At 40.8% G+C, this 14,206-nt stretch overlaps 1 protein-coding gene across 2 annotated transcripts in view; it reads left to right on the forward strand.

The window, feature by feature from the left end:
* Positions 1-1,543: 1,543 nt before the first annotated feature.
* The window catches only part of ZW10 (zw10 kinetochore protein), a 36,135-nt gene continuing 23,472 nt past the window's right edge, over positions 1,544-14,206 (forward strand). The window contains exons 1-7 of one of the 2 annotated variants that reach the window (XM_032285505.1): positions 1,544-1,788; positions 2,956-3,090; positions 9,551-9,652; positions 9,901-9,978; positions 10,124-10,283; positions 11,789-11,941; positions 12,649-12,840. In XM_032285505.1, the coding sequence (XP_032141396.1) occupies positions 1,684-1,788; positions 2,956-3,090; positions 9,551-9,652; positions 9,901-9,978; positions 10,124-10,283; positions 11,789-11,941; positions 12,649-12,840 (925 nt within the window). In that variant the 5' untranslated portion in view covers positions 1,544-1,683. The remainder of the gene's footprint in view (positions 1,789-2,955; positions 3,091-9,550; positions 9,653-9,900; positions 9,979-10,123; positions 10,284-11,788; positions 11,942-12,648; positions 12,841-14,206) is intronic. The other variant, XM_032285506.1, reaches the window with a different exon arrangement.

A 14,206-nucleotide genomic window follows, 5' to 3' on the forward strand; every position in this document is an offset into this window, starting at 1 on the left:
CAGAATTATGTGTTTGCTAATTTGCTTCCTGAATGCAGGTACGTTGTGTGTATGTGAGCCATGTTAGGCCAGGAGGAATCCTTCCAGACTTTGCTCTTGATTTCCTTGCCTTTTCCTGATGATTTGTGAAAATTTGTGAATTGGGAGACATAATCAAGGCATGATAAATGTGAACTATGAAGAAGGTGAGGTTAATGAGGGAATACAGAACATATTCATTTATTAATTTCATTTTTTAAATTCAAGTATTCATTCATTGCTACATGCACTGTGTGTAGCCATCGCAGTCCATACTGCACGGTCTTTCTTGTCCTTTCTCAGTCTAACTCTGGCTCTTCCCTGACTTTTCCTTGGACCTTGAGGAGCAGTCTTCACCTTACCCAGTAGTCTCTTTGCTCAGGAAGAAGCAAGAGCTTAGGTAGTTAGTTGTGTTTTGTGGGTATGTATAGATAGGTTTTCTGGAGGGAGATCCCAGAACCTCAACCTCAAAGTAGCACTTCCTTTGATTCTCAGTTCAGATTTCTCATTACTGTTGTCAAAAGACAAAATTACAACAAATTTAAAGTTCTTAATTCACTTTATTCGTGATTCTAGAATCCGACAACACTTCATTCCATAAAGTGGAATCAGTGTCTCCATGAGCTGAACAGAGGACGTTGGTTTTATAGAAAGAAAAAGGCTGAAGAAAGGGAAACAAAGAACGAAAAGCAGATCGGTTGTTTCAAAGTTAATTTCCTTGTAAGGTGGGGACTGAGAAACAGGCGTGAACCACCACGCCCAGCTAGACTTACGTTTTTAAAAAGGAATCATACTACACATAGAATATTGTGAACATGGCCGGGCGTGGTGGCTCACGCCTGTAATCCAAGCACTTTGGAGGCCAAGACGGGCGGATCACCTGAGGTCGGGAGTTCAAGATCAGCCTGACCAACACGGTGAAACCCGTCTTTAAAAAAAAGAATATTGTGAACATCCTTCTGTATGCAATGCATTAAAATAAACGATTTTAAAAAGCTTTTGAAACATTTACATATTTATAATCTGATAGAAAGTACTTAAGTATCTTGTTCTAGTTCACACAGGACTAATATGTATATCTAAGTAATATAAATATGTAAGGTAGGTAACGTAAATGTGTAATGTATCACGTAGATGTAATAATATATGTACGTAAGTGTAATTATAGGCAACCTTTTATTTATAAGGTAGTGACGCCACTTCGTTACACAACTCCAGAGGGCGCCATTCATAGATTCTGATGCCACAGCGGCCCTATAAAAGTTAAGGAAAAAAGCTCGGGATGGGCTCGTTGGCTCTATCAGCTAGATAATTTTACAGGTACGCCTTTTGAAGTTTAGAAAGGTTCAGTTAGTGCTGGTTATTTAAAACGTTTAATTTCCTCTAGTGAAAAACGGGCGGGAAGCAACAAACTGTTTGAAAACAGCTAAGAAGGAAAACGCGTCTGCCTACAGTTTGCCAACTACGGGACACCGTGGAACTCCCATCCCAGGATTGGCGCGGTGCCTGCTGGGAGTTGTAGTGCGCCCCTCGTTTTCCGGGCGGCGGTCTGACGCCTTTGAGACTCCGTTTCCCGGCAGGCCGCGCGTCAAGACTGCCGGCGGGACGGGAGCTGCCGCGCTGGCTACGATAGTGACCCAGTCAGCGTTGGTTCCCGTCTTGGCCATGGCCTCGTTTGTGACAGAAGTTTTGGCACACTCTGGGAGGCTGGAAAAGGAGGATTTGGGGACCCGGATCAGCCGCCTGACGCGGCGGGTGGAGGAGATCAAGGTGAGATCCGGGCAGCTGTCAGCTGACTGGAAGGGGACGCCAGGTCCAAGTGTGAAGGGACTGGCGAGAGGAGTGGGGGGCTAAGGGCTAACAAAGTGGGGACCAGCAGACTGGGGCCTGCCGGGGAGATCTAGGTGTGGGGGCTCAATGAGGGTGGGAGGGCCTAGAGCTGTGGATTGAGGAAGGAGCTTGGAGGGGAGCCCATTCTGGGGTTGGGGACTGAGGAGGCCTGGGACTGTGGGGACGAAGAGGCGGTGGCTGAGGGGCACGGGGGAGTGGGGTTACGTTGGGGAGGGGTATGCCGGGGGAAGAGGGAGGCTGAAGAGATCAGCAGAGCGGGAGGAGCAACTGGAAGCTCGGAGGAAGCTAGGGAGCGAGAGCAGGAGAGGAATAGGAAAGAGACAGGATCTTCCCCCTCCCTTTCCCCAACAAGTAAGTGTATTTCCTCCACCCACTCCTTGATTTGTTGATAAATAAAATAGCCTGGGGGATTGCACCTTTTTCCTCCACGACATTAAAAAAAAAAAACCAAAAAACTCCAAACCCTCAATATGTCTTCATATTTATTTATTTGTTTGTTTATTTATTTTTGAGAGAGAGTCTTGCTCTGTTGCCCAGGCTGGAGTGCAATGGCGTGATCTCGGCTCACCGTAACCTCCGCCTCTCGGGTTCAAGCGATTCTCCTGCCTTAGCCTCCCAAGTAGTTGGGATTACAGGTGCGCGCCACCACGCCTGGCTGTTTTTATTTTTGTATTGTTAGTAGAGATGGGGTTTCACCATGTTGGTCAGGCTGGCCTCGAACTCCTGACCTCAGGTTATCCAACCGCCTCAGCCTCCCAAAGTGGTGGGATTACAGGTCTGAGCCACCGCTCCCGGCCCCTCAATGTGTTTTTAATTTTATTATTTTTTATTTATTATTATTTTTTTATAAAGACGGAGTTTCACAATGTTGGTCAGGCTGGTCTTGAACTCCCTACCTCAGGTGATCCGCCTGCCTTGGCCTCCAAAGTGCTTGGATTACAGGCGTGAGCCACCGCGCCCGGCCCCCCCTCAGTGTGGCAAGAAGATTCTAACATGGAAAATGCCTTGTGGAACACGAATATATTTTTTATCAGAGTTCTCTACTCACCTCACTGTCTTTTATGATAATTCTGTTTTATATTATAGGGTGAGGTGTGCAGTATGATTAGTAAGAAGTACAGTGAATTCCTGCCTAGCATGCAGAGTGCACAGGACCTGATTACTCAGGTGGATAAGCTATCTGAAGACATTGACCTGCTGAAATCTAGGATAGAGAGTGAGGTAAGGATAATCAGTTATATTGGGTAGGTTTGTTAGGGAGGTGGTTTGGCTTTCTGATTCCTGAGACAGCTTAATTGTGTACAGCTTTTCAAACCCTCACTTTTCTGATTGGTAAATGGAGATTGAACTAAATGATTGTAGGGTGACTTCAATTCTAAAATAGAAGTATCATCCAAAAATGCCATTTAAATAACTTATTTTTTATGGAAGAAAACTTGACCAGGCCTGGTGGATCACACCTGTAATCCCAGCACGTTGTGGGGCTGAAGTCAGTGGATTGCTTGAGCCTAGGAGTTGGAGACCAGCCTGGGCAACATGGTGAAACCTGGTCTCTACAAGAAAACAACAAACATTAGCCAGGTGTCATGGTGGGCTCCTGCAGTCTTAGCTACTCAAGAGGCTGATATGTGGGAGGATCTTTTGAGCATTTGAGCCTTGGAGGTTGAGGCTGCAGTGAGTTGTGATCATACCACTGTACTCCAGCCTGGGTGACAGAGTGAGACCCTGTCTAAAAAAAAAATTATTCAGCCATAATAATAATGTCTTGCATTTGAATAGCACTCTTTCTTTCCTTCCTTCCCTTCCTTCCCTTCCTTCCTTCCTTCTTTCCTTCCTCCCTCCCCTCCCCTCCCCTCTTCTCTTCTCCCCTCCCCTCCCTTTCCTTCCTCTTTCTTTCCTTCCTTCCTTCCTTCCTTCTTTCTTTTTCTTTCTTTTTCCTTCCTTCCTTCCTTCTTTCCCTCCTTCCCTCCCTCCCTCCCTCCCTCCCTTCCTTTCTTTCTCTTTCTCTCTCTCTCTCTCTTTCTTTCTTTCTTTTTCTTTCTTTTCTTTCTTCTTTTTCTTTCTTTCTTTCTTCTTTCGAGTCCCGCTCTTGTTGCCTAGGCTGTAGAGCTGTGATGCAATCTTGGCTCACTGCAACCTCCACCTCCTGGGTTCAAGTGACCCGCCTGCCTCAGCCTCCCAAATAGCTGGGATTACAGGCATGTGCCACCACACCCAGCTAATTTTTGCATTTTTAGTAGAGATGGGGTTTTGCCATGTTGGTCAGGCTGATCTTGAACTCCTGACCTCAGGTGATCCGCCTGCCTTGGCCTCCCAAAGTACTGAGATTACAAGTGTGAGCCACCCGCCCGGCCAGAATAGCACTTCATACATTAAAAAAAACTTCTGGAATTTATTGTCTTCATAATAAAATACAAACAGATGAAGCTTAGAAGTGGATCATTTCACCTTTTCTCATCTAATTTAATTGCTTATATCTCTGTCTCTGTCTCTTTTTTTTTTTTGAGATAGGTTCTCTGTCACCCAGGCTGGAGTGCAGTGACATGAATAGCTCACTGCAGCTTCAGCCTGCCAGACTCAAGCAGTCTTCCCACCTCAGCCTCCCAAGTAGCTGGGACTATAGGTGTGCACCACTACACTTGGCTAATTTTTGCATTTTTTGTAGAGACAGGATTTTGCATGTTGCCCAGGCTGGTCTCAAACTCCTGGACTCGAGCAATTCCCCTGCTTCGGCCTCTAGGTTTATAGGGCGGGAGCCACTGCACCTGGCTTAAATGCTTACGTCTCTTAATGGCCAACATTCTTTTAGATCTGCAGCTGGCCTCAACAAATTCAAGCATCAACATAATCTTCTGTCAGGTGTGGTGGCTCACACCTGTAATCCTAACACTTTGGGAGGCAGAAGTGGGAGGATGGCTTGAGCCCAAGAGTTTGAGACCGGCCTGCGCAACATAGTGAGACCTCGTCTCTACAAAAAGTAAACAATTTAGCTGGGTGTGGTGGCTTGTGCCAGTAGTCCCAGCTTCTTGGGAGGCTGAGATGGGAGGATTGCTTGTTGCCCAACCGTGATTGCATGGGTGACTGTAAGACCCTGACTCAAGCAGAACTAATAAACAAAACATAATCTTTGTCTTTTGGCCTTCTTCTGGAAAATTGGCTTGGTTTATCCATCATAACCAGTCTACTTTCTGTCATAAAGCCACTTTCCTTGGGCATACATAGGATCTTTGCCTTTCTTGTACAGTGTCACTTTGTGGGTTAGTGCTTCATAGACGTCTTAGGGGAAGTCTGGTGGGTTTGAGAAATATTTATCATGTTTGTTGGAGTGTTGTCATTAGAAAAAGAAGTAACTCAGTTTGAAAACAACTGCTTTATAATTTTAAAAACATTTGCTCATGTATCTCAGCAGGAATTTTTCCCCGAAGTTTTCTTTTAGCACAAATTGGCAGTTGAGAGCAAGCATACTGACATAAGAGGTTTAAACAAAGTACAATCGTAGGTGTTTCTATATCTATTTCTAAATTATTGCACAGGGCTCATTGATATTCAAAATCATGATCTTGAGGTATTCTGTAGGTTCTTAATACCAAGGAAAAATATCAAGTCTGTTCCCTATGTCATAGTTATTAAAAAACGAAAGTGAACAAATGTATTTTTCAGAAGTTCCCTAGAAAACCTGAATCACAAGTGAGGAAAACACCAGTTACCCAGAATATCTACTTAGTATCCCACTCACCAATCATTCTGATTAAAGATTTTAATAAAAATCAATCTGTTACTCTGCACCTCTGGCACAGTTCAAAAAATATCCCCAGAGTGTATTTGCAATTAGTGGATTAATTTGGGAGTCAGTATCCATAGTGCAGTATTAGACTGTGCTATTAGAAATGAAGTGTCTGGAACAAGACATTAATTGGCTCTCTACCTTTTACCGGCCACATCCTGGCCGTTGAAATTCATTTAGTTGTGGTTGTTGTATTTGGTTTAGCTCTGAACACTGTACTATTTGAAGAGCTATGAAATAAACTGAGGTTGTTTAGCCTTGGGAAGAAACAGTTTCAATATTTGAAGCTCTGTCATACAGGAGAAATACTCAAATTTATGGTTCATAATGGAGAATTTTTTCAGTAGGTGTATGTTACAGGTTTATTCAGGCATTTGGTATATTTATTGTGCACTTAAAAGGTGCCAGATACTGTGATAGTTGCTGAATAAGAATGTTTTTTATTCCAAGGTGTGATTCTCATGCCTGATAGTAGTGTGACACAACAATAAATAGGAGTAATACAGTTAGAGAGAGGAGATAAAGCTAAGGATGGCTTCCTATAGGAAACAGTATCCAAACCGAGATGGGAAGTGATAGGCAAAAGAGGAAGGAGGAGTGTTGTAAGTAGCCATAAGTTTTAGGTAGGCATAGGGATGGAGGTAATGGAGAGATGTCATTTTTGGGGGGCTACAAATATTCTATAAGATGAACGTTTAGGGATTGTGGTGAGAAGGGACATAAGATGCAGTTACAAAGGTAAGCAAGGAGCTTGCATATTAGGTTAGTAGTAATATGATAAAGTTAGTGTGGACGTTGTCTTGATGGCACTGTGGAAGCCACAGAGGATTTTAAGTAAGAGATTGAGATCATATTCGAATTTTAGTAGTCCTATTCTGCTTGCAGTTTGAAGAAAGGACTTGAGGGAAATGAATCCAGGATATGAGAAGGCAGTTAAGATGTTCAGAAGCAGTTAAAATAATTGAGGGAAAAAAAGGGTGGTGACTTCCCCTGAAGTCAGTGGCAGTGGGGATGGAAAAAAATTGATGGATTCTAGTGACATTTCAGAGAGAATGTTTGGGAATTGTTGATGTGGGCAGTGAAAGATGTAGGAGTCAAGGATAACGGGGAAGCTAGATCATGGTTTCATTCCATTCACTGAGAGAATTTAGAGAAAGAGCAGGTTTTTGTGAGAGATTTGAGGAATTTAAATTTAAGGTGCCTATGAGATATCCAATGGTCTTTCATAGGCAGTTGGATTATATTAAGGTGAAGGCTAGACTGTTGTAAAACAAAAAAAAACAAACAGTAAATAAAAAGAGATACCTTGAAATGCAATAGCTCAAACAAGAAATTTGTTTTTTGAGATGGAGTTTCACTTCTGTTGCCCAGGCTGGAGTACAGTGGCACGATCTCGGCTCATCAAAACTTGCTGTATGCCCAAAGGAATATAAATCATTCTCCTATAAAAACACATGCACACAAATGTTTATTGTAGTACTATTTGCAATAGCAAAGACATAGAACTAACCCAAAGGCCCAGCAGTAATAGACTGGGTAAAGAAAATGTGGTACATATACACCATGGAATTCTATGTAGCCATAAAAAGGAATGAGATCATGTCCTTTGCAGGGACATGGATGAAGCTGAAATCATTATCCTCAGTAAACTAACACAGGAGCAGAAAACTAAACACCGCATGTTCTCACTCATAAGTGGGGGTTGAACAATGAGAACACATGGACACAAAAAGGGGAACAACACACAGCAGGGCCTGTTGGGGGATGAGGGGCGAAGGGACGGAACTTAGAGGTTGGGTTAATAGGTGCAGCAAACCACCATGGCACATGTATACCTTTGTAACAAACTTGCATGTTCCTTGCATGTATCTGGTTTTTTTTTTTTTTTAGAGGAAATAAAGACACACAAAAAGTATTTTTGTACAGCTATATAGTGTGTTTGTGTTTTAAGATGTGTTTTTACAAATGTCAAAAAGTTAAAAAGATTAGCTGGGCACAGTAGCTCATGCCCGTAATCCCAGCACTTTGGGAGGCAGACGTGGGCGGATCACTTGAGGTCAGGAGTTCGAGACCAGCCTGGCCAACATGGTGAAATTTCGTCTTTATTGAAAATACAAAAATTAGCTGGTGTGGTGGTGGGCGCCTGTTATTCCAGCTACTTGGTTGGCTGAGGCAGGAGAATTGCTGGAACCTGAGAGGTGGAGGTTGCAGTTAGCTGATATTGTGCCACTGCACTTCAGCCTGGGTGACAGAGTAAGACTCCTCAAAAAAAAAAAAAGTTAAAAAGTTTATAAAGTAAAAATGTTACGGTAAGCTAATGTTAATTTATTTTTGAAGAAAGAAAAATTTTAGAAATAAATTTAGTGTACCCTAATGTACAGTGTTTATAAAGTCTTCAGTAGAGTACACTAATGTCCTAGGTCTTCACATTCACTCACCACTCACCCACTTACTCACCCAGAGCAACTCTGGTCCTGCAACCTCCATTTGTAGTAAGTACCCTATACAGGTGTACCATTTTTATGCTGTATTTTTACTGTATGTTTTCTGTGTTTACATATACAAATATTTATCATTGTGTAAATGGTATGGTAACATGCTGTATGGGTTATTAGCCCAGGAGCAATAGTTTTATATAGCCTAGGTGCATAGTAGAACATACCATCTAGGTTTGGGTAAGTATACTCTATGATGTTTGCATGATAACAAAGTCACCTAGCAGTGCATTTCTCAGAATGTGTCCCCATTGTTAAGTGACACACGATTGTACTAGTAATGTATGCTTTGGATTTAGCAATAAGGAGTTCAGTGTTTTTGTTTTTGTTTTTGGTTTTTTTTTTTTTTTTTTTTTTTGGAAGGAACAGTTTTGATAGAATGGTGGGGCTAGGAACCAGATCACAGTGAGGTATAGAGTGAGTGAGGGGTGAGAATGTAAAGACAGTGAATATTGATCATTATTTCAGGAAGCTATTTGTGAGAGGGAGGAGAAAAATGAGGCAGTTACTGAGAAATAGGGTGGTTGGTGAGGTGGAGGGAATTTTTTCTGAAAGACGGGAGAAATTTTAACATTAAATTTGATAGGATAAGTCATGCACTCATAGGTGTTCAGTCAATATATATTTCATGAATGAGTGAAGATAAATTAAGGTTAATCGGAGATTGTAGGAGAGAGGGAATAATTGATCCATGTAAAGTCATTGATAAGGTGGGACAGAATTCGGGGTAGATTCTGCCTCAATATTAAATCTTTTTGACAAGCTGCGGTGGCTCACACCTGCAATCTCAGAACTTTGGGATGCCAGGTGGGCAGATCACCTGAGTCCAGGAGTTCAAGACCAGCCTGGACAACATGGTGAAACTCTTTACAAAAAATACAAAAATTAGCCAGGCATAGTAGTACGTGCCTGTTTTCCTGGCTACTTGGCAGAGCTGAGGTGGAAGGATCGCTTAAGCCCAGGGAAGTTGAGGCTGCAATGACTTGAGATTGTACCACTGCATTTCAGCCTGGGCAACAGAGTGAGACCCCGTTTCAATTAAAAAAAAATTCTAATAGAGCTGTCTGACTGTAGAATGAGTTATCACTTGGCAGTGGGGATACCTTTCTAGTAGGTGGATGAACTCTCTGATGAAAGATACCTGCTGAAATTAAAAATAGATGGTGACATGAAGATATTATGTTGAGAGGAATGGGTCTTCTTGGAATAGGATAAGGATTTGGACTAGTTGGACCTCTAAGGTATCTTCCTACTGCATTGTGATTTTTATTACAGTCTTAACTAGCATTTAAATTTCAACATGAATTACGTTGACTTAATGAAACTTATTGATTTGCTGTAAATGTTATATTTATTAGGTATGGTATAGCTTAAAAGTTCTTGTCTTTGATGTGTGAATTAGGTCCGCCGGGATCTTCACGTATCAACTGGTGAATTTACAGACTTAAAGCAACAGTTGGAAAGAGACTCAGTTGTCCTAAGTTTGCTTAAACAGCTGCAGGAGGTCAGTAAACTCAACTTGAACCCTAGTGTTTTGGTGGTGAGAAGCTTGTTTTTTTTCACTTGGTCTCATTATTCAGTGGCTGTCTCCTGACTATATTGTATTTTTTCTTCATATTTTCTTTTCTTTTCTTTTTTTTTTTTTTTTTTGCATATGGGGGAGGGAGGGAAAGTGGGAGCATTTCTTAATATTTTAAAAGCAGCAAGACTTGAAATAATAGGATGTATAAACTATTATACTTAATTTTTCAGTTTTCCACTGCTATTGAAGAATATAATTGTGCATTAACAGAGAAGAAGTATGTCACTGGTGCTCAGCGTCTGGAAGAGGTACTAAATGCTTTCCCCAAAGCATGAGCAATAAGTGTTCTTCTTGTTTTCAGTAAATTTTGTATTCTTTATCATTATGCAAATATATTCTAATTGCCCTGAGTCCAGATGGAATGTTTAACAGTGATTCCATTTCATTACCCAGGCACAGAAATGCTTGAAGCTATTAAAATCCAGGAAATGCTTTGATTTAAAAATATTGAAATCTCTCAGCATGGAGTTCACAATACAGAAACAGAACATACTTTATCACCTTGGAGAAGAGTGGCAGAAGCTGATTGTGTGGAAGTTCCCACCATCAAAAGGTGCTGCTGACCTCAGGTGGACTGCTTTGCTTCATCTGCCTGAACCAGTGGTGTCTGAATATACTCTAAATTTTTGTCTTGGTAGATGAGGTTTCATTCATAATCTTCCAAGTCTGTATTGAGTGCTCCTGTTAGCAAGATGCTTTCTTAGGACCAACTCATCTGGGTCCCTACAGTGCCCTCACCTTACTTCCCTTACATTCCTTTTTTTTGTCCCATTCCCTAGGAATGTGAGAAAAAATGATAGGGTAATTGAGGTCCGTGTGGTGAGAGTGTGCTCAAGGAGGTGGTAGCAATTTGCGACCACATTAAGTTTCCGTTGCCTTGTAGGACATGCCTGTTCCTGACAGCCCTAATCCCAGCAGTTTGTTTGGCTAGAAAGTGTAAAGAAGCTATCTAGCCATTCTCTCTCTTGCTTAGGAAAGAAGATGGACCAGTAGACTTGTGGGTAGAAGAGGGGTTTTGCTCAATTTTTTTCCAGTCCTTGGGGAAAATCATGAGATAGGGAATGCTTTGCAAGGTGAGGAAATAGGATTACTTCTGCCCTGGCTTTGATTTATGCTACTTGGCTCTCAGCCTTTCTGCCTACCTCTGGGTATGAGCCCTCTTTGGTGTGTTGTTTGCTTTAAGAGTAAAACTTCAGAGGCTGTATATCAAGGACCTGCTATTGTACCTGTTGTATTTTCCAACATTGGATCTTGAAATTTAGTGTATTTCAAGAGAAACTGTCTCCCCCTGTTTCCTTTCCTGTAGCCACCTTGGCCTGCAAGTTCATTATATAACGTATGTGTGTACATAGACACACATGTGCATATGTGTATGTGTATCAGGTATTTGAAGGAAGTTATCCTGAAATTTTAGATTCTGTTCTCAAGTAGAATATTAGTTAAGAAAAGAGGGCAGGTATGTTGAATTATTTGTTATAACATATCCTACTTGTTAAACTTGTTGGGCAGAAAGAAAATAGAAAGGAAGGTCTGTCAAACTAGGACCTCATCTTTTTTTTTTTTTTTTTTTTTTTAAACAGAGGCTTGCTCTGTCGCACAGGCTGAAGTGCAGTGGCTCGATAGCTTACTAGTCTCAAACTCCTGAGCTGAAGTGATCCTCCTGCATTAGCCCCCATTACTTCCCCACCCCGCCCCCAGTGGCTGGGACCACAGGTGCGTGCTACCACACCTGACCAATTTAAAAATATTTTTTTAGAGACAGGGTCTCACTACACTGCCCAGACTGGTCTTGAACTCCTGGGCTCAAGCAGTCTTCCTGCCTAAGTCTCTCAAAGTGCTGGGATTATAGACATGAGCCACTGCATCTGACCTCAAAAAGTCATTTCCTTTTTTAAAGTGATGCTAAGGACATGTATGTCATAATTCATATTTGGTTGCATTAGGAGTACATTCTAATAGCACTGCATTTAGAAATATCAGAGAATGAACTCTGAGGAATAGAAGTGGGAACATCTTGTATTGGTGAGACAGCTGATATTTTTCCCCCTTTTCTCTTAGATACCAGCAGTTTGGAATCTTACCTACAAACCGAACTTCATTTATACACTGAACAATCACAAAAAGAGGAGAAGGTCCCTTTGCCACCCATCAGTTCTGTCCTCTTGGCATTTTCTGTTCTTGGAGAACTACGCAGCAAGCTTAAATCATTTGGTAAGCATGCTACTTTGTGTCATTTACACAAAATCTCCTAAGGCCCAGTGTTAAAGGGAAGACAGAAAAGATGATAAAATATTCTCTGGAGAGTATGAATATAGAGTCTGGCCTCTTGATTCATCAAAGGGAATTGTCATAAATATTAGCCTTTTTATTAAGAGATTGTTTTTTTTTTTTTAAACTGTTTTCTTTTTATCTGGTTTTTGAATAATGTAAATAAAAATATGTAGACAATCTGGGAAACTTTAGTGGTAAAACCTGCACTGCATAATGGTTGGTGTGCAATGTCATGGTATATGTATTTTGGTTGTTAAGCTCAAAGATTTATATATTTTTTTGACATGCTTTTTAGAAATTCTTTTTTTTTTTTTGAAATGGAGTTTTGCTTTTGTCACCCATGCTGGAGTGCAATGGCGTGATCTCGGCTTACTGTAACCTCTACCTCCTGGGTTCAAGCAGTTCTTCTGCCTTAGCCTCCCGAGTCGGCGGGATTACAGGCGCCTGCCACCACGCCCAGCTAATTTTTGTATTTTTAGTAGAGGCGGGGTCACACCATGTTGGCTAGGCTAGTTTTGAACTCCTGGCCTCAGATGATCCACTCTCCTTGGCCTCCCAGAGTGCTGGGATTATAGATGTGAGCCACCGTGCTTGGCCTAGAAGTTTCTTATAGTGATTTTTTGATGAATGATCATGTGATTTTTCAGGTCAGATGCTGCTGAAGTATATCCTTAGGCCTCTGGCTTCTTGCCCATCCCTTCATGCTGTGATAGAAAACCAGCCTGACATAGTTATTATTCGTTTTGAATCTATAATGACTAACTTGGAATATCCATCACCATCTGAAGTTTTTACAAAGATCAGACTGGTACTAGAAGTGCTCCAGAAACAGCTTCTAGGTATGTATCTCCAAGGCAGTGCTTTTATATTTTGGAAAAGTAATTGTTTTTCAAAATAAATGTGATTTTAAAGTAGAAATGGCTGTTATGTGTGAGAAAGGAGGGTCAGAAGCAGGTAACTTGTGCCATAGGGCAAAGTAGTTGCCTTCTGTTTTTTTTGCCTGTTTTGCATTCCTTCTCTGTACTATATTGACAAGTAGGGTCATCAGTGGTACCCCAGATTCTGGATTTGTAATATTATTTTAGTTGAATTCTAGGATGCACTTCTCTCACCAAACTCCCAGTACCATCACAGACTGGAACTCATGCTTTAATTATAGGGAAGTAGAAATGAACCAAGTGTTGTTTTACATATTTCCATGAAAATCCCTAATAATCTGATAAAAAAAAAAAAACTTGGCTTAACATAGGAAATACATTCTATCTTCTATTTCATCTTATTGATCTTTATGTATTCACACTAGAAACAGCCAGTTTCTGTATTCCTTATATCACTTTTTTTGGTTGTTATACCATTAAAAGTGAAGTCTCTTGTGTTTTAATACTAATTTTTTCTTTTTAAAGTCTATTTGATTTACCTTCTTTGTGCTTTTCTCAGTTGTCATATTGAATAGCCTGGCTAACCATTCTTGGTGTGGCTAAAGTAAAAAAGAAATGCTCCTATTGTCGTTGGCCTTTCTGGCAGTCATATACAGTATATTTATGTATAAACAATTTATATGTAAAGCAAGGACTTTTCTATTGTTTTGATGAGAGTAGAAAAGAAAAAATCATAAGGCTCGTATAAACTCAGAAATCTGAGGTGGTTTGTCTTGTCCCCAGATCCTTCCCTTAGGGAGAAATACAACTTAATTTTCATTAAATATAAATTAAGTTGTAAAAAAAAGCATCCAGAGATTAGAAGGAACTGGAGAGATGATTTGGTCCAAATATCTCAGATGCCTGAATCTTCTCTATAATATTCCATCAGTTTGTCAGCCAAATCTGAACACCTTTAGTGAGCGAGAACTTGAGGTATTTCATACTGCCTCTGGGCAGTTCTGAGTAACAGGCAGGTTTTTGTTATGTTATGTTTTTAAAACTCACATTTCTTACCTGTACTCTTAAATACTACTACGAAAATGCCACTTTTGCAAATTAAATCTTGAGGATAGTTGTTTTTAAAAGTTTGTCAAAATATACTACTCTGTAATGACTGCTTTATCGACGCTGTTTCTATTGTGTGGAGTTGTACAGAATGAGTCTACTTCTTATTACACATGATAGATTTTCAAATTCTTTATAGTTGCTGTTATTTCCCCTGTATCTTATCACCAATATAAACATTTTTATTTTTCGAATGACATAGTTTTAAGTGTTCCTGATC

The sequence above is a fragment of the Sapajus apella genome, unplaced genomic scaffold (genome assembly GCF_009761245.1).
Source record: "Sapajus apella isolate SASKATOON/1434 unplaced genomic scaffold, GSC_monkey_1.0 scaffold16, whole genome shotgun sequence".
Taxonomy (NCBI): domain Eukaryota; kingdom Metazoa; phylum Chordata; class Mammalia; order Primates; family Cebidae; genus Sapajus; species Sapajus apella.